Source organism: Brassica rapa, chromosome A06 (genome assembly GCF_000309985.2).
Source record: "Brassica rapa cultivar Chiifu-401-42 chromosome A06, CAAS_Brap_v3.01, whole genome shotgun sequence".
In the NCBI taxonomy this organism is placed as follows: Eukaryota; Viridiplantae; Streptophyta; class Magnoliopsida; order Brassicales; family Brassicaceae; genus Brassica; species Brassica rapa.
In genome coordinates, this window is record NC_024800.2 from 23,527,918 (window position 1) to 23,547,728 (window position 19,811).

A 19,811-nucleotide genomic window follows, 5' to 3' on the forward strand; every position below is an offset into this window, starting at 1 on the left:
AATATGGTTTAAATATGGTAGCTATTTTTTATAAACTAAAATACCGAAAAACCAAAAAAATCGAACTGATATTTGGATTGAAGAGCCCCAGTAAATAGTGAGTTTTCCTCCTTTTTTAATCTGAATTTTTAATGGAACACCATTATTGTACGGATGATCCCACCACTATCCAGAAAATACCTTCCTCACACTGTAACACGTCATCCAGCCGATGTCGTCTTCCTATCTGAAACTCTTTTATAAAGTATAGACTGTATAGTATATCTAAATATATACTATTAGCTACCCAATAGTTAATAAAACATTATATTGCCGTTTGTATAATCATATGGTTATTCTTGACTAAATGATATAATAACCCGTCGAGAAGTAAGGAGACGTAGTTTGATTTTGTCTAATGCGATTCCAATCGTAGTTAATTTTGTAGATGTTTAGGATGAAAAATATAAGGGTACCCAAAATATGAAAAGTAATATAAATTTCAATTTAGGGTATTTCACTTATATAAAATTCATACAGTAAATTTTTTGTTGAATTACAACAAATTTATATGTTTTAGTTGTTATATAACCGAGAAATGGAAAATCTCCTCCCCCTCCCTCCCCGAAAAGAAAAACAGAACAGATAAAACCCAATTAAATTATATAAATTTGACCTGAAATGGTACATATGGTTATTTTGGTGTTTTATTCAACGGATGGTTTCGCTAGACCTTCCTTCCACACTTTTTGTATCTCGGACTGTTTTTCACTTTTTCTTTACATTTTTAGCTCATCTCCACACTACTCATGCATATTACGCTAGCCAAGCTATTTAATTCAGATTGTTTCCATGTATGCAGTAAAACTGTTAATCGCTTATGTAATTGCGATCACACTATCTGAATTTGAACCAAAAACTCCACAAACAACCCAAATACATATGTGAAATGAAAAGGATTAACAAATTTAATATCGAACTAATGTTACAATTGTGATTTTTTTGCATTAGAACGTGTTTATAAAAAACTCCTAGATCTCTTAATTAAAACAATACAAAGTAAAAGAGATTAGTGGAGAAGTTTAGGAAGCTCAAGAGGGACAAATAAAGGAGAGAAAATACGAACCCTATGAGTTTACTACAAAATCTTCATCGATTTAGCAGATACATCAACTAATGTAGAAACTGGACATAACAGAGAAACCAAGAAGATGGAAATAATAAGAAGACAGAAAAGGGTAGAGAAAAGGTCTTACAAGGTCAAGAAAAAACAGTAGAAGTATACTTAATAAGAAAAAAAAAGAAGAAGCTCAGGATAAGATAGAGTCGTTGATTTCATCATGAAGAAGAACAAGTTACAATCACCTTCTTCTTCTTCTTGAAATAGCCTTTTTGTCCTATAAAAATTATGCCACTACATAAGTCAATGATAGATTGATAGACATAACTAACTAACTAACTAATCGTGTGTGTGTGTGTGTGTGTGTATACCTTGATCATGACATTTTGATGCTTCTTCAATCCGTGAAAAGCTTTCAAATACACCCATAACTTGAGTGAGAAAGATAGAGAGTGTTTTGCATGAATTATACATTTTATAAAGAGATATGGTCAATTACACACACGGACGTAGCTATATATATATATATATATAGAGAGAGAGAGAGAGATGCATGTATAAATAAATATATATGTATAATGTAACATTTCGTGTTTGTCTTTAAGGAAAAAAAAGATTATATTATTGTATGTTTTCACACATTTGTTTGACAAAAAGATTTGAAAAGAAAAACTTACGCCTATAAATTATAATCATATCCAGTTATATCATGTATCGTGTTTTAACACTCATTTACTAGTCTTTTCTTCTTAAAATCATCTTCTGACCCATTTAACAACTAAGGTTTTGGCTTAATATATCTGAAGTGCATTGCTAGAAATATTTGTCTCAAATCATCATTCATGCTCATTTGAATAAGCGTCAGAGGTTATGGCAAATAAAACACTTGATACCACCAAAATGTCGGACACATGGTCAACATTGATGAGAGAGCGAAATCTTCGGAAAATGTCGGACAAGATCTAAAAGTATTTTGGACCTGTGCAAAAACATCATATCATCTGGCATGAATCTTCTTGTAGAGAGTCCTCTTGCAGACAAAGAAAAGTCACGCGTGCGCCATGAGATTATTAATTAAGATTATCGTAATGTTTTTGTCATAGATGTCAATTAAAATGTATTTCATATACTCGTGATAAACGCATGTGAAAATATGATCAATCAGTTAAAATAAAATATGCATGGAAAATGGCAAAAGGGAGACAAAAAAAAATGAAGAAGTAAAGAAGCAACTTAAGTTGCCTGAGGAAGATAGGGAAACTGATGTGACCAAAGACACAAATCATTGAGACAAAGTTACCGAGTTACGACAAAATCCTACTCCTCAACGACACTTTCCCCTCCCTTTAATAATTTATCGCCATTATATGCATGCATCTATACTATACAAGTATACATGATTGTGATTTTATATGTTTATTCCATGTATGTAAATGTATATACCTAGACGATTATACATTTTGTATATACAGTATACGTAAGGGCTACATATAATATTTTATTATAAAGTTGGCCCAAGAAGAAGCAAGACGGCAAAAATAATTCATGGGTGGAAGAATCCTAAGTTATAACTCCGTATCTCTGCTAATCCTATTTAGTTGTCGCTTACTAAAATTTCACTTATCTAACTGCACTACTAGTTTGGAATTTACAACTATATAGAACTAACATTAGGAGTAGGACCAGTAGCAGCCCTCGGCAGAAGCCATGGAAACATAAGTTTCCGGCCCTGAAGAAAACATATAAATTTTCGGCCATTTTTTAAATATTTCTAGTAGGTCAGATGGTTAAAACTTGTCGTGGTAATGCTAAAGGTACCAAGTTCCAATCCTCTTAGAAACATTTCAAACCATCAAGTCCTCAATTTTTTTGTGCTTCCAACCCAATTATTTTTGGGCTATCTCAGGACCGGATCTGACTAGGACATAGTTACGTTAAATTAACAAGTTAAGTGGAGACCATCTAGATATTTAACAGAACATATTGGTTAGTGTAACCTTTTAAAATTGGTTGAAACTGAAATTACTATTTTTGTGCCCGTATGACTGTGGTCAAGTGGTAGATGAAACTTGAAAATGTGCTAGAATATTTTTTCTGGGGTTTGAGTTTCCCTTGAAACAAAGTCATGTGGGAAGTCTAAGTTTGGGTTTCGATGCAGACAGTTTACTTGGTAATTTGGTAACAAACGATTCAGTTTCTCTATCATTAGTTGGAAGGTATTCTAAATTTGGATTAGATAATGTGATAGTAAATCTATTTTGTAGCACTAAGTGTGTTTCTTTCGGAACCGGTTAGTTCAGCTGATATACATATTAAAAAAAATTGTTAATGGTATAGTAAAAAAATAATGTTTATAAGTACACAATAAATTATTTCCTTTATATATAAACATTGTGACCTAATTGGAGATATTACAAAAGGTTTAGTGCACAGAAAGGAATTTTTGGAAGTTCATAATAAACCTACAACAATGATAAGTGATAGGGGTAAAGCATTTTATCCGATACCCAAACCCGATCCAAAAAACCCGAACCGAAATCCGCGAATTAGAAGAGATTAGATATCCAAACCCGAAAGGATAATATCCGAACTCGAATAGATATCAAAAGATAACCGAACATATGTATTACTAACTTTATATTTTTAGTTTATATCTTTCATTTTATTTAAAATATTTATATTGATACTACACATACTTTAAGTGCATATAATACATATAATTACGGAGGAAATGATTTATTACTCACTTAAAATGCATATCAAGTTTTTTGTTTCAAGAATTAACAAAAGTTACATCCGAAACTTAAAAACAATAACAAAATTAGTATCTTTTTAGTTTTAAAATGTTATTGTAATGCCCCGACCCGCCCACGGCTAATGGGCCATCCACGCCCGCTCTCTCGGCCCGTGGGCCCATCCCGTCTGACGGTCGGTCCATTAATTTTCAAAGGCTCGAAATCACTGTTTACTGACCCTGCAATCACCACCCAACCTTTTCCCATGCTTTGGCCTCACTCGCATGCTATCGCGAGTCACTTCCCGATAGGTCATCCATCCTTACACTACTCCAGCTCAAACACGCTTAACTCTGGAGTTCTTTCAGGATGTGCTCCGGAAAAGGTAAGTCAACTTTGGTGACATAGGTAGTAAAATCAATTCTCTTAAGTCTTTCCATATATCACAACTTGGGATGTTACAGTTATGTCCAAATATATTAATCATTTAATCTATTAAAAAAAATCAGTTTGAAAGTTATATTTTTAAGCACAAACTTGAAAAATGAAATTTTAATTTTTTTTTTCAAAATCTAAATATCCGAACCCGATCCTAAATAATCGAATCCGAACTAAAAATATCTGAATCCGATCTGAAGTACAGAAATACCCGAACTGGTTCTACACCTCTATATCGAAAATTCGAAATACCCAATCCGAACTCGAACGGAAGTGATGGCCTGATGGGATCTTTCTTCTATTTCTTATTGAAAGTGTAGGTTTGGCCTTATTACCAAAAGAAAATTAATCATATCTTCGTTTAATACATTAGTGTTTCACGAACCACACTTGTATATAAAAGTTCCAATCCATCTTTGTTGATAACATTCATGGGCCTTGGGCCTAAATTAGTCAAAGCGGGAAGATGCTCTGTTCTTCTTCCCCATCATAGTTTTGTTGTTCAACTCTCGCGCGATTCAATTTCTCTTTATCCATTTTCGCCAAAATGAAAATTTGAATCCGATTCTGTCTACATTCCTGTTATACTGATTCCATCGATGGGTGGGTAACCTAAACACAGAATCTCTACGATCCCGTTTCGAGCTTAGAGCTTATATTATCCATTTATATGAATAAAAATTAAAGATACATATACATATATACATTTACTTTCTTTTCTACTAGTACAAATAGATTTTGGGATCGTTGAATTTTTGTTGATCCTGTTGTTTAGGCTTCTCCATAACATCATGTTTACCTTGAACGTCTTCAAAAACCGACAGAGGCAACGACTTAGACAACAAACCGACCTGTGTCTTGAAGGTAATCAAACCAGAGGGGCGGTTTACGTGAATCTCACCGAGCGAGATCCAGACCACGAACTCCTTGGCCTTAACCCCAGTGAGTTTCTTGATCGTGTTCGGCTGGAAATAAGCAGTGACTTCATCTTCGAAACACACCATGACGTTATCGAATCTAAACGAGTCTTGATGTCTCTTTTTATCGTCTTTGTTCTTCTTCTTGTGCTTTAGCCACACGAAACCCGTGTCCTTCACGTATCCGCATTCTTCGATCTCCTGGTTACTTAGGAGCCGGTTTGGTAAACCGATCTCGGACAAAAGGGAGCCGAATATCTCTCTGCATGTCTTGTCTCCGTGGTACACCTCTGCCTTGATTCTCATGGCTTCTGCCACCATAACGTTGGTTATATGATCAAATCTCTGTTTGTGTTTGGATAAGAGTTAAAGTATGTGTTATGAGGCGATGAGGTTTTCGAAGTTGTCTTTTGGTACTTTTAATGTGTTTAAGATGTTGTGCAAGTTTGGGAATATGCGTTCTAAGAGGATCTCTCGTGTATTTTACCTTGCAAATTGAAACTCCTCTTTTTGTCTTTTTATTTATTTATATACATTACCCAAAGGATATCCTTTTCTTGTTCTAATGCTCTCTTTTTTTTGGTTAGCTTATGGTTTTGTAGTTTTCTCTCATATTGCACGTAAGCCAGCTACAATACTAAATAGATAACAAGATGGTGACCTTCACCAATCACACATAACTAATTTGAGTTAATAATAACCATACACTGCTTAGAGATCTAAACAACTAATGTTCACTAGTTTCTTATTCATGTAGCAAGGTCTATATATAGTGATAAACTTTTTTTTTGTAAATTGATAAGAATTAAATCCGGATCTATTAAAGACACAAACCTAAATCCCGGATGGTTTATATAGTGATAAACTTGGGGAGTTGGGGGAGTCGAAGTGATGTTAAAAATCAATTTATATAATTTAGAAGTATATCAATACATTTTATACCAATATTTAATTTATTATTATGCACTAGAATATTATAAGAATAAGTTTAAACTTTATAAAAATACAAACGAGTTTCCCACTAGTCAATACTCAAGACCTATGGCATTTGGGCCCAAGTTAACAGCTTTAAGTAGCTTACAAAGTGTGAACGAACTATAACCATCTGGGCTACGCCCTAAACGGACGGTTACGCATAACAACAACTCTTTAGCAATTGTAAAACCAGCTATATAGGCAGTCTATAGGCATATAGAAAAACATAATTCCAGCATCTTTAGATGTAATCTTCAAGGTTTATAAACTGTTTTTTTCTTTTAATATATAACTTGATTTTATACGGTAATAAAAAGACACTCAAATAACAGAGTTTTTAGCTCTGGTGGTAAAAGACTCACCACTGTGAGTTCCGTCATTCGTGTTCGAGTTCCAACCACTAAAAAATTCACATGCGGAACCCCAACATCGGAGACCGAAAATCGTTCACAGTGACCCACATAATAACCAACTTGTTGGTCTTTGGTCACTTTAATTTCTAGTCTGGACCATTTCGGTGGGACATGACATTCGGTTATAAAAAAAACATCCAAATACACTTAGATTACAAAAATTGAGAATTATTTTTACTCTTCTTTACCACTCTCTTTAACATGGAGTAATTTCATTTTTATACAAAACGGGAACGGTATACTATATATAAATTCGTAATTAATATCTGCGATTTAACAGCTCATCTTAAAAACAGTGACACCGCCGGCCGAAACCTCCGTTATTGTGATCGCCTCCGTCTTTCTTTCCTTCTACCCCCAAATTGAAAGCGTCCCCGTCTCTCTCTCTCTCTCTTCTCTTCACTCGATTACGAGCATCAATTGATTGATTGATTGATTGATGATGCTCTAGGGCAATCTTCTTCTTCCCATGGAATCTCCTCCTCTCCTTTGGACTCAGAGTTTCAGGTTCCTCAATTCTCCTTTACAATTCCTATCTTTCCGTTAATTTTCCGAAAGTGTCTTCATGGGTTTGATCTCAATTGCTCTCCCGTTACGAAAGTTTCCTCCTTTTTTTTAATCCAAAGATTTCAACTTTTTCTTCGATTTGGATTAGTTTTTCAAGATTGCTTTGTGGCTTGACTTGACTTGATTCATTCCTCTGCAGTTGATTTCGCTTTACTTTGAATTAGTCATGGCTCGTAAAGGAAGCCATCAGAAGAACGGAGTAGTAGTCGATCACAACCAAACCAAGCCAAAGAAGAAAACTTCACAAGGGAAAGCTAGTGACGCCGAGAGCTGCCAAGATGATGATAAGCACACAAGAAGCACTGAAACTTCAGACAGAGACATGGCTGCTGACCCTGTTGCTTCAGAGACTGATTTAGCTGGAGATGATAGCACCGAGCCTGGCTCTGCAACTACTCGATTTGATCGTGAACGCATCAACGCTCTCATGAGAACCTTGCTGGACATTCTGAGCACCAACAGCCCCTCTGAGAATATCGGGCTAGCATACAATGCAGCAATCAGGAAACTGAGGATACCCGCTGCTACTGTATCAAGGGAAGTGAATCAGTGGATGGAAAGAAACAGGCCTTTGATGGTTTCTGTCAAGTCACGAGTTTACAAAGCCCGTGACCTTGTTACAAAGAAGATTCGGCTAGCGTGCCCGGTTGTCTTCAGATGGCTTATGCACTTTGGCAGCATTATTCTCCTTCTATCTTTGGTTTGGTTGGACTGTGCAATCCGAGGCTTTGACTCTTTCATCAGGATGGGGACCGCATCGTTTTTCTCAATCATGTGGTGTGGTGTCTTCTCAGCGTTTTCCATGATCGGCATGACCAAATTTATACTGATGTCGGTAAGAAACTTAAATATAATTTGCTTATATGTTTACCTTTTTATGCATATGTTGATGTTCGATATGATTACAGGTTGCAACTGTTCTGGTGTCGTTGTTCATTGGATTTGTTGTTGGATCCATCACCCTTGCCATTTCGAGTTTGGTTTTCCTGTGGCTTTATGGTAGCTTTTGGACAACGCTGATGTTCCTCTTCTTAGGAGGTAAACTCCTTACTATCTCAATATTATAGAGGAAACCATACTCTTGAATCATTTTGTCTGATACATTGTGCAAATGTTTATTGATATAAAGGTCTGGCATTCATGATGAAGCACGAGCGCATTGCACTCTTTATCCTCACAGTGTATTCAGTCTACAGTGCATTGGGTTATGTCGGATGGCTAGGCCTTCTTTTGGCTTTTAATCTTGCTTTCATCTCGACCGATGCTCTTATATATTTCTTCAATAACAAAATAAACCAGCAGAGCACAGATGGTGGACCCAGTGATCCCTTAAATGGTTCCTCTTTCGAAAACGGCCCTGGGTTTCCTGGAGACCGTGGCCCAGGAGTCCCGTCGACCAGCGGAACAGACTCTGAGTTAACATCAGAAGGTGAAGTTGCTCGGTTGCTGAATTGTGCTGACCACTACTCAGTTTTGGGCGTACCTCGGTATGGGAACGTTGACATGGCTTATATTAAGCGAGAATATAGGAAGAAGGTAATGCTGTTTAGCTCTCTCTGCCTATATTATTTTCTGGATACGCATAAGCAACAAAGACGTATATTGATTTTATAAGCATTGTGAATGATTTAACAGGCAATGCTGGTACATCCTGATAAGAATATGGGGAATGAGAAAGCAGCCGAAGCTTTTAAGAAACTTCAGAATGCGTATGAGGTACTTGTTTTCTATTTATCATTTCAATTTGTATCTGTGCATCAAGCTCTCCCCATCTCTGATCTCTCTAGCTGGCCTTTTTAGGTGTTGCTTGATTCTATAAAACGGAAGTCATATGACGATGAGTTAAAGAGAGAAGAACTACTCAACTGCTTTCGAAGGTTTCAGAATTCTTCTCAAAGGGTATGTTTTATACTTGTCTTGCTGTTATTTCATCTTCTGAAGTACACCATTGTTGCTCAAAGTGTCATTTTCTCTCTCCCTCTGCTTTTTATTACGAACCAGGACACTCGGGGACACGGTTTTGGAAGCTCAGATGGTGAAGGAGATGAAGCGTTGAGAGAGTGTAGACAAATAGCGTGTAAAAAATGTGGCAATTTCCATGCCTGGTTTCTAACAAAGAAATCAAAATCTAGAGCAAGATGGTGCCAGGTTCTTTTCCAATTCTTCATCTTCATCTTAGAGATGCTTTATATTTACATCAATGATAAACCTGCTTTTGTATCTCAAGGATTGTAAGGACTTTCATCAAGCAAAAGATGGAGATGGTTGGGTTGAACAGTCTTCACAGCACGTCTTGTTCGGGTTGATTCAAAAGGTATTCAATACCAAAAAAATAAATAGAGTTTGCATTTCAGCTTTGGTAAATGCTCTGTATTGAAAAAGATTTGAGAATAGAAATAGACACTGTGCTCGTTGATCCACAAGATGACTAGATTGACGTAGTTTCTCATAGTCATGTGAAAGGTTTGTTGTTGTAACGCAGGTTGATCTGCCGCTTGCTTACGTTTGCGCAGACAGCAAAGTATATGAAGCTTCTGAGTGGTATATCTGTCAGGTACCCCCCAAAAATGCTTTTGGCATTTCATAAGAGATTCCCTTGGTTTTGTTTCGGAAGGATTGAATTTTTTTGCTTTTGTTTTGAATTGTTGCAAGGGAATGAGATGTCCTGCGAACACACACAAGCCGAGTTTCCATGTGAACACAAACGTGACAGGTGCGAAACGAGGAGGCACAAGTGGTTCATCAGGGCAGAGAGGAAACCAGAGAATGCCAAATGCAAACATGGATGAAACAATGACGGAGGAAGAGTTCTACGAGTGGTTGCAGAACGCCGCACAAGCCGGTATGTTTGATAGTGCCGCCGAGAGCCCTACTTCTGCAGCTGCGAGTAATACTAGTGGTAGTAGCAGCAAGAAGAAGAAAAAGGGAAAGAAGCAATGGTGAAAGAAAACAGAGCAACTGTTGTTTGATACTATTATATAAGATGGTGGAAATTTTGCACCCTTTTTTCTTCTCAGAAACTAAACTTTTACTTTTAAAACTTTTAGTTCATACAGAGAAAAAGCTCTCAACAGAAGCTGATTGATAGATTCAAGTTTATTGTCTTTTACGGAAAATTCAGTTCAACAATCCCAAATTTAAATAAAAAAAACAGTCTCCTAAACCATTAAGGCAATAAGAATGAGTTTCAAAGAAGGATGATAATGACTCAGATAAGGCCCCTTTAGGGTTTCTGTTGAAGAGGAGGTTTCTTGAGAAGTACGGCTTCTTTGAGCTTACGACCTAGAGCAAAAGCCAATGGTGGAGGCACTGCATTTCCAATCTGCCTATGCTTGTCTAGTATTCCCCCTACGAACTTATAGCTATCCGGAAACCCCTGCACCATTGTTTATATACCAATCAGTTACTATATATATTGAAAACACTCAACATAACATCTGAAACATCTTTCCATCCATACAAACAAGTACTCTGCCATCTCCACAATGTTTACTGATGCACAGAAGAGTTTTTATTATTACCTGAGATCGGGCGCATTCACGGACAGAAATAATCCTGTCTTGTTCAGGATGGAAGCACATTCCAACCATACCCATTGGCCGAGGATCGGTGATGGAAGTTGCAAAGCTTCCTTCCATGTCTAATCTCCCAAAGAGTCCTTTCCACCCGTTGTGAGTCTTAGCTTTGTTTCTCAGCCAGGCTGGAATCATATCTACCATCTTCCCACTTGATAACTTAATCTGTATTACATTTGAAAAGCAAAGCATTTAAGTTTGTCTCTATTTTACAGTTGAGTTCCTTTTAGTTCCCCTAAGCTAGTTAGGATGATGCATTAGACTGACCTTTTTTTTTTTGAGGTTTTTGAGGTCACGCCAATCAGCACCTGGAGTCTTTGGTATATTTTCACACCGGATGAGGTTTGTTTCATCCATCTCTTTGCATATATGATCAGTGAGAACTAACATGTCTCCTCTTATCTTCTTTTGGAACCAAGAGACTGGATCAGCTCCATACTACAAGACACAAGAAAAAAAAATGATTCGATATATGTATCATAAATATATTTTTTCATGATGTGTTATATCATACATACCTCTCTGTTGGTCTCTGATTCACCATTTTTTATAGGTGGAAGATCGTTAATGGTGTCTCTCACTGTGATTGAGCGGAAAGGTGCACCATATTGAGTACTACGAACAGCAGCATAGTGTGATCTTTTGGATAGTTTTATTTTCAACTCTGGAGTACCAAAGACATGCATAGGCTCAGGCCATTCTGGAAGAACTTCTCCTGGTGCAGCTGCCCAAATAAAAGCTCTTTTGCGAGATTGAGCAACTCCATATGCACCTGCCTCCAACACTCCAAACCTCACCTGGAAAACACTTCCATTGTTAAACAGATGCTGAGTTCAACTTCACAGACTTTGTAAGTGGACATGCCAACTTCTACTAAATAGTAATCAAGTGTTGAACACAAAGAGAATGTGACTAACTAATAGCCAATGTTTTTAAGACCGAACTGGAAGTTGAACCACGATAAATATTTGGGTCATGTTTTAATATGCTTAGATCAGATCGAATTTGGTTCACAAAAATTATATGGATACTAATTTTGTTCAATAAATGTAAAATTAATTTTAGTAAATATAATATATAGTTAAAATATATAATATATAGTTAAAATATAAATAAATATCAAATATAGAACACTGAAGTATTAACTAGTATTTTTGTTAATTCATTTCATGAACTTTTGATAATCTTAATAGTTTTTATCCAGTTGAATAATTTTAAAACCCAACACAGTATCTGATCGGTCCATGGCCGAACTTAGTTGAATCATCAGGTTCGCCCGGTTTTGAAAACACTACTAATAGCACTAGGATGTTTTTACCTGGTAACCCATTTCAAGAAGAGAAGCCAGAGTGAGTTTAAATGTCTGCCCTCCATTGAATGACACAAAGTTCCTCACGTTCTCCAGAAGAAAATACCTTGGCCGGAAATACTCAGCAAAGGACAAGAATGCTAGTATCATTTCACGCTGAACTTTACTCCATGAGCCTTCCTGGAACCTGTTCATACCAGAGAATCCCTGCAAAATTGAAGCAGTTTAATAGTCACTTCTTTAACAAAGACTGTAGACAAAATATAGCAGCAATATTGAAAAAAAAATACTTGGCATGGAGGTCCTCCGCTGATGAAATCCACTTGACCAGGCAGTGGCAGAGCAAGCTTCTGTTCTTCATCAAGTTTAGCTGCAAGTTCATTTGCCTCTGTAGTAGAGAGACACTCATCTTTATCTCCACATTTTTCCATTATAGCCCTGCCGATAATTAATCTCAAAACAACTCATCACAAACACAAGAAATAAACCTTCATCATTAAGAGTAAGTTTTTTTAATCTTGTTGACCATTTTTACCTAAGAATCACATTGCAGTTGTTAACAAAAACCGTTGACTCAGGATGGTTTTGTTTGAAAGCCTGCCCTGCTGGCTCTTCATACTCAATAGCCCACTTTGTTTCAGATACACCTTGTGTGCATAAAGCATACAAATGAATCAAACTTGCTCAAATACATAAAAGTGTTGACTTGAGACAATTCATACCTGACTGTTCCAGTCCCTTAGACAGGCCACCACAACCGGAAAAGATATCAAGTGTAGCCAGACGCATCTCTTTAGGTAACTCATCATAATCAGTTTCACCCTCTATTCCCTTCCCCTTTTGCTTTCTGAGAAGTGTGTCGTCTTTAATGGTAGAGAACTTCGGTTTGATATGGACAGGCATCTGTTACAAGACAGTTTATAGTAACACTTCAACTTTGTATTGAATAAAGCAATAATGTTAACAAACTAGTTATATACCTCACAAAAGAAGATATTGTCTAATGTTAGATAATCATTGCGTAAGGGCATATCATGTTTCTTCCTTACTTCACATTTGCCTTCAAAAGCCCCTGGAGGGAGAATATGTACGTCCTCACTGTAATACACCTATAACAAATTTTGCAAAAAAGAAAAACGAAAAAAGATTATAAGACAAACCAACATAATAACCTCCTTTACATCAAACATCATTACATAAGAGATAATTCTTAGTACTTACTTCTTGGATGTTTGAAGAATATGCCTTCTCTAAAGGTGTATCTTCAGGCCTATAAAATCTTCTCACTATAACCTCAAATAAACCATTTAATGACGATACCTTTGGAAGAACTACTTCAAGTAGTTGACACACAACGAAGGATTTTAAATCAACGTTCCTCTCAAACTTCTTATCCTTTTTCGGTTTATATATAAATTTAGGGTTGACATATGCATAATCCTCCATGCAATAGTCAACCCCGTTGAAGAAAAACCCGGTCATTGTTGCATTCAGCTTGGGTTTTGACCGCTCCTTTTCCTCCTCCCTGATCTTACATGGACTGCAAGATCCTGTACCGCTACTTATGTTGTTGGGTTGAAGACTAAAGAAACCCCCTCTCACAGGTGAATATAAGCATTTGCAGAAATATTCAGCCGGCAAGTGTTGTGCTTTTCTCTCTTCTGCTCTTGCTCGGTCAAGCTTATCAGCAGCGTTGTTCTCTTTCCTATACTGATGTCCCCATGGCCTTGATCGAATCTCAAAACTGACTGTTCCTTTTATGTCCTTAAGCTGAACAGTCATGCATGCATTGGTCAGGAATAGTTCCCTCTCGTTAGCAGTGTTCCCTAGAACAGTCTCGGATCCTCTTTCTAGGTGTCTTCCATGTAGCATTTTGCAGTGATCTGAACTTTCGAACATGTACTCCACAAAGTAGATGACCGAAGTTTCATTGACTTCCAAGAGGACAGCACCACCTACAGCCACTACCTCTCCTCCAACGAGGGCTTGTTGATAAAGAGGCTCACCAGCAGATGTTCTTCCTAGAATATCACCTTCCCATCTTGTTTCCAGGACCGAAGGTTCCTCTACATCATCTTCTTCTTCATTTTTTCTCTCCTCTTGAACCTTTTCCTTGCCATTTTCTGCACCAATGGCCCCATATTCTGAGTAATACTGTCCCCAAATTCTATCAACCAGGTGAGTTTTTGTTGCTTGCATAGCACTCCTCTTGGATGCCACATATCCCTTACCTATCCTTAGTTTGCTCTTCGGTTTCTTTGGCAATATTTTATTCTTGGGTTTCGTTGGCAATATTTTCCTCCTCTTCTTGATTGCCCATTTTGTGTGGTGTATTTCCTCCATTTTACTTGCAAGACCAGTAATAAATGCACACTTTTTGAGTTCCTTTATAGGGTGTTTTGCAAAAATCTGCAAAATAACTTGCCCATGGAGGACCAAATATCTCTCCACAGCTGAGGGATCAGAAGAAATGTAAGCTTTATTATCGTTCTTTTGGAACTCGGAAACTTTTTTGATGACATCTCGAAATGAAAGCCTAGCCATTCTTGCTTGCTTCACCAGCAAGGAAATAATGCTTTTCGCAACCCTTGCTGTTTTCAGAGTAGGTTCACGCCAAGGGGGGTATTGCGTTGATGGTTTCCCAAGTCGATACCTGCAATCATGCATAGACCTGACACGTCAGCAATTGGAAAGAAAAATAAACAGTACAAAAAGGTGCTAGGTTGCATGGAAACCAAAACACAAATGGATAGGCACTAATGATCACTTAGGAAAAAACACACACACACACACTAATTATGATCACTTAATTAAACTCTTAAGTTAGTAAATTAACAAAATATTTTTAACATTTCTTAAATATTTAGTTATTGCGTTTTCATGTACTTCTAGTTTTTAACTTTTAAGTAATAATTTGGACTAGAAAAAGAAAACCTCACATTTATAAGTCATAACTTAACTAACATTTAAGTTACTAAAACAATCAAATAAATCTCTAACATTTTATAAATATTTAGTTACTACGTTTCTCATGTACTTAAGTTCAATTTTTCTAGGTTAGAGATTATAACGAGGGTGTTAATCGAATAGGAAATACAACTATACTTTAAAATTATTTATACAACAAAATAATCCTCAATTTGTCTTAATTATGTACTTATTAGATATTTTGCCCGCACATGCAGTCAAAATATTTTTATGAATATTTATTAATCTATGTTTTTTTTAATTCAATAACCAACATGATAAGTTATTATTTTTATTCACAAAAATTTAAATCAGACATTAAATTATTGTGTATTACAAAGTTTTTCTTCAATATATATATATGCTTATTATTGTGTTGTATTTTTAAAAATACTCACATATAAGAAATATTTTAGAAACTTTCTTCATACAATTTTTTTTGCTTGATTAATATCTTAATTTTTTAATTTTGATAATAGAAAATATTATTTCCAGAAAACAACACAATATATATAAGAAATATCTTTTTTTAAAGACAATTTTATCATATATATAATCAATTATCCAATAGAACAAATATCATGATAATAAGAATAAGAAAACAATAACATCTATGGTTAATTTATTTAATTAATAACGAAAACTATCATGATAAGTATATATACTTAAATAATAATTTAAATAATAGTATATATAGATCGGTAGAATTTTTTAATTTATTTATTAATTATCTTATATATAATGATAAATATATTAAATAATAATAATATTAATTTAACTAATTGGACTAATGATTTATCCTAAATCATGGAGAAAGTGACAAATAAGCAAAATCGCTTCTGAAACATATTTTTTAAAATTATTTTAATTGTTATAATAGAAAAATATTATTTTCTGATAACAACACAATATATATATAAGAATTATATTTTTCTTGAAAATATGTTTTATTGACAGTTTTATCATATTAATTTATGATCAATTATCCAATAGTATAATTGCATATATCTTTTAATTAATAACCCAAAATATCATGATAATAAGAATAAGAAAAGAAAAATATTTATTGTTAATATATTTAACTAATAACCCAAAATATCATCATAAGTATATATAATTATATTATATTTTAAATAATAGTACATATATAGATTGGTGGAATTTTTATATCTATTTATTGATTCATTATCTTAAATATTATGATAAATATATTTAAATATGTTTTTTAATAATAATATTAATTGGGCTAATTGGACTAATGATTTATTATAAAATCATGGAAAAAATGATAAATATGCAAAATCTCTTCTCAAATTATAGTATAGATAGATTACGTTTCTCAGGTACTTTATGTATAAATTGTCTTGGTTAATATAAGCTTAGGGTGTTAATTAACTTAAAAACATACTAACACAACTAAATTCTTATGATTTTTAGGTTGCTATACAAAACTACCCAATAAACACTAACTTTTCTTAATGTTTTAAATAATAATATACTTTCTCTAGTATACACCTAACGTTTCTCTAGTTTTCATGCAACTTAGAAAACTTTGGGGTACGTAATAGCATCCCCGTCTCTAGAACGAGGGAGGAGGATACTCTAAGTAATATAATGGAAAGCTAGTTGCAAAAAAAAATATATATATAATGGAAAGCTTACCAGGCCACATCTGTATGTATTGAAATCGATACCATTGATGAATCATACTCAATCATCCATGAGTTTCCATCATCCATTCCTTTATTTGATTGAGACATATGGGGATCCCTTTACAAGAATTTCTTTAGAATATATAAAAGATTTTGGCTTAAAACACTAGAATATATATAACCATTATGAAAAGACTGAAAATGGAATCGGATATTTTGTGTATATTTTTATTCGGCTATTAAGTAGAATATATATAAAAAAGATTTTGGCTAAAAATGGAGGGTGTTATATAGAAAAAAATCCTTAACTTCTCACAGTGAGATGTATATTCATAATCCTTTTCTTTATCTGCAACATCAAATTTTTTATTTATAAAATTGAAAATTTATATCCTTTTCTAAAATGAAATTCTCTAAATTCCACCAAATCAAAACTATGTTAAGACTTTTGGTCAAAACATGAGTGAAAAATCTGAGGTTAAAAAATGCATACACTTTGATGTGAAAAGTAGCAAAATTACTTTTTACATAATATAACAAAATCACATTTTGACTGAAAAATAGAACCATGCGGAGCACAAGAGGGTATGGAAGTATCAGCAAGCAAGAAGAAAAAGAGAAGAAGCAATGGCCAAAACGCATAGCAGTGTTGTTTCATACTAATTCAACATGGTAAAAAGCTTGTACCATTTTCTAAAGAAATTACACTTGAGTCTCATATTTGTCATTCATATCTAGCAAAAGCTTGAACTGTGTTTTTGTTCTCCTGAGAGTACGAAGTTTTATAAAATTATTAAGCTTCACTTTACAGTGGATATTTTGTTGCCTAATTGAACGAAATTCAGTCATTCCTTCATCCTAATCTCTACCTATCTGTAAATTTAGTGTTACTTAGGAAAAAGATATTTGTAGATTCTTCGACATGTGACCATGTGAATTAGATTGATGTTTTGATACTTGCCTCCCAAGACTCCTCAATATTTCCGTTTTTATGTAAGCGAGTAACATGCACGAAACATTCTAATTGGTGATAGTTTTATTAGAAAAAAGGAAAGAACAAAAATCAACTTGAAGCGAGTTTATAAAAGCAAACCCTACGCGGAGAGAGTGTGACTTGTTTCTTCTCCACAACGCAACATAGAAAAATTATAGACTCAAAAACGTCTCTCGACTTAGGGTTTAATTAGTTTCATCAGAATGGTGAAAAGAGTAGGAGGAGGAGGCACTAAGAGAAAGATCGATAAGATGGAAAAGATCCCGAAGAGAGAGTATCGCGCGACTACTTTCTCCAAACGTTGTTCCGGACTTTACAGCAAAGCCGCGCAGCTCTGTCTTCTCGCCGACGCACAGATAGCAATCTTGGCGACTCCTCCTTCTTCGCAGTCCAACGTCTCTTTCTTCTCCTTCGGTCACTCTTCCGTGGATGCCGTCGTGAAAGCTTATCTCACGGGACGGCGTCTTGCTCCTGTTAGGGAAGAGCCGATGGAAGAGGACATTGGTGTATTGATGGCTCGTAAGGAACTAGGGTTAGAGTTGTGGTGGGAGAAGGAGAGTCTTTGTGAATCAAAGGATCCTCGAGAGTTGATGGACGCTGTCAAGGCCATGGAGAGGATGTTGAGTAAACTGCGTTCTGGAGACTTTGTTAGTGATGAAGAAGACGTGACCAAGAGCAACGAGATCATGGCGAAGAAGAGCAACGTCGTTTTACACCAAGGAACTCAAGAACCGGATGAAACCCTAGATATCCAAGCAGTTTGTTGCGTCCCTGGTGATGATTTACCTCATGAGGGTTTTGACAAGATCACTGAAGAGCAAGATCAGATACTCGCTTTATGTGCCACGGACAACAACATAAACGGTTTAAGTGGATCAGGCTTGGATGTGTACAGTCAAGAGGTGGATATTGATGAACTGATAGATTGGACGACTTTTGAAAGTTCAGTATTCGATGATGGTGTCTTGGATAGCACTCAAGAGCATCAGGGGAGTCTTTTGATGAACTTCGAAGCTGCTGCTCATGATGTCTCCACGAACCCAAATCCTCCCATGTCTGTCTCTGAAGGTGTTGAAGAGGAAGCTTTGGTGTTTCAGAACAAAGCTGCTAATGATGTCTCCACGATGAATCCAGATGATCTTATCTATGATTTTGAAGGTGTAGTTGAAGAGGAAGGCTTTGTGTTTCAGAACAGTGTTTTGGATGAAGATAATCTCCAGTTCAGTGATTATTTCAACTAGTTAACCACCGTTGCTGCTATTTGGACATAACAAGTTTATTTTAGTAACTTCTGATTGTTTTCTTTATGTAATAACTTCCACGTTTGTGTGTAAGAGACTAAGAGTAGAGATTGGTTCGGTTGATTCTTAACTTCGAGAACTGTCTTAACAATGTAATAAAGGGCCCGGTTTGATCTTGATCATGCTTTCATTATTGTGGAAATTGATTGAAATCAAACCGGTTCAGCTTCTGTTTGGATTACTAATGATTAAATTTTCAGTTCATATGTTTTTGTATCTATATTATTAAAGTTGAAGTATACATTGAGATTATTTGGCAATATAGATAGTAGTTAAAAAATAGTACTGTTTGGAAACATGGATAGCAGTAAGTTAGAAAAAAAAATAATGGGATTATGCTACTAAAAAATTGGAAGTTCATTACATTATATTAAAAAGTAATGAGTCTATGTTACTTGATATACATATATATTCAAATCAAAATAATAATTTAAAATTGATTTATATCAAAAATTCATTCAAAAATAAACATATATTCAAAATTTGATTTTTACTAACATATTTTCCAATAACTATTAGTAAAAAAATTTCAATATATATATAAGAAAAATACAATACAAAGCCCAATTTCAAACATCAACTTAAATTATGGTTTTTATATTTCACATTAAATTTTAAAATATTATTTATGTGATTATTTATATGATTGTACGTATAAAATATTATTAATTATAAGAAAACTTATTTGATGATACGTATAAAATACGATTAATTATATGATAACACATATTTTGTAACCTATGATGACACATATAGGATATATAATAGTGATTAGGGTGGGCGTTCGGGTTCGTTTTTGGGTCTTTTTGGGATTTCGTGTTCATTTCAGATCTTTGAGAATTTGGTTCGGATTTGGATAATCAATTTAA

At 35.0% G+C, this 19,811-nt stretch overlaps 4 protein-coding genes across 4 annotated transcripts; 2 read left to right on the forward strand and 2 right to left on the reverse strand.

The window, feature by feature from the left end:
• Window positions 1–1,078: 1,078 nt before the first annotated feature.
• On the reverse strand, window positions 1,079–6,571 carry LOC103874609. The gene is made up of 2 exons (XM_033273844.1): window positions 1,471–6,571; window positions 1,079–1,376 (listed from the first exon to the last, which is right to left on the reverse strand). Exon 1 carries the CDS (start codon window positions 5,508–5,510, stop codon window positions 4,995–4,997), a length of 516 nt encoding a protein of 171 aa, XP_033129735.1. The 5' UTR covers window positions 5,511–6,571; the 3' UTR covers window positions 1,079–1,376; window positions 1,471–4,994.
• A 261-nt stretch (window positions 6,572–6,832) lies between these two features.
• LOC103874611 lies at window positions 6,833–10,260 on the forward strand. Its single transcript, XM_009153040.3, has 10 exons — window positions 6,833–7,084; window positions 7,284–7,979; window positions 8,053–8,182; window positions 8,274–8,680; window positions 8,780–8,860; window positions 8,945–9,043; window positions 9,146–9,292; window positions 9,372–9,458; window positions 9,627–9,698; window positions 9,797–10,260. Exons 2-10 carry the CDS (start codon window positions 7,311–7,313, stop codon window positions 10,085–10,087), a joined length of 1,983 nt encoding a protein of 660 aa, XP_009151288.1. The 5' UTR covers window positions 6,833–7,084; window positions 7,284–7,310; the 3' UTR covers window positions 10,088–10,260.
• LOC103874835 (DNA (cytosine-5)-methyltransferase 1-like) lies at window positions 10,196–16,755 on the reverse strand. The gene is given in 11 exon segments (XM_033273874.1): window positions 10,196–10,520; window positions 10,666–10,884; window positions 10,987–11,157; window positions 11,238–11,516; window positions 12,038–12,235; window positions 12,319–12,466; window positions 12,564–12,675; window positions 12,751–12,963; window positions 13,014–13,137; window positions 13,250–14,681; window positions 16,658–16,755. Coding segments are annotated over 11 exon segments (3,147 nt in total). The 3' UTR covers window positions 10,196–10,367.
• Window positions 16,756–17,844: 1,089 nt separating this feature from the next.
• LOC103874836 (agamous-like MADS-box protein AGL97) lies at window positions 17,845–18,882 on the forward strand. The gene has a single exon (XM_009153264.3). The coding sequence runs from the start codon at window positions 17,845–17,847 to the stop codon at window positions 18,880–18,882; it is 1,038 nt and encodes a 345-aa protein (XP_009151512.2).
• Window positions 18,883–19,811: the final 929 nt, after the last annotated feature.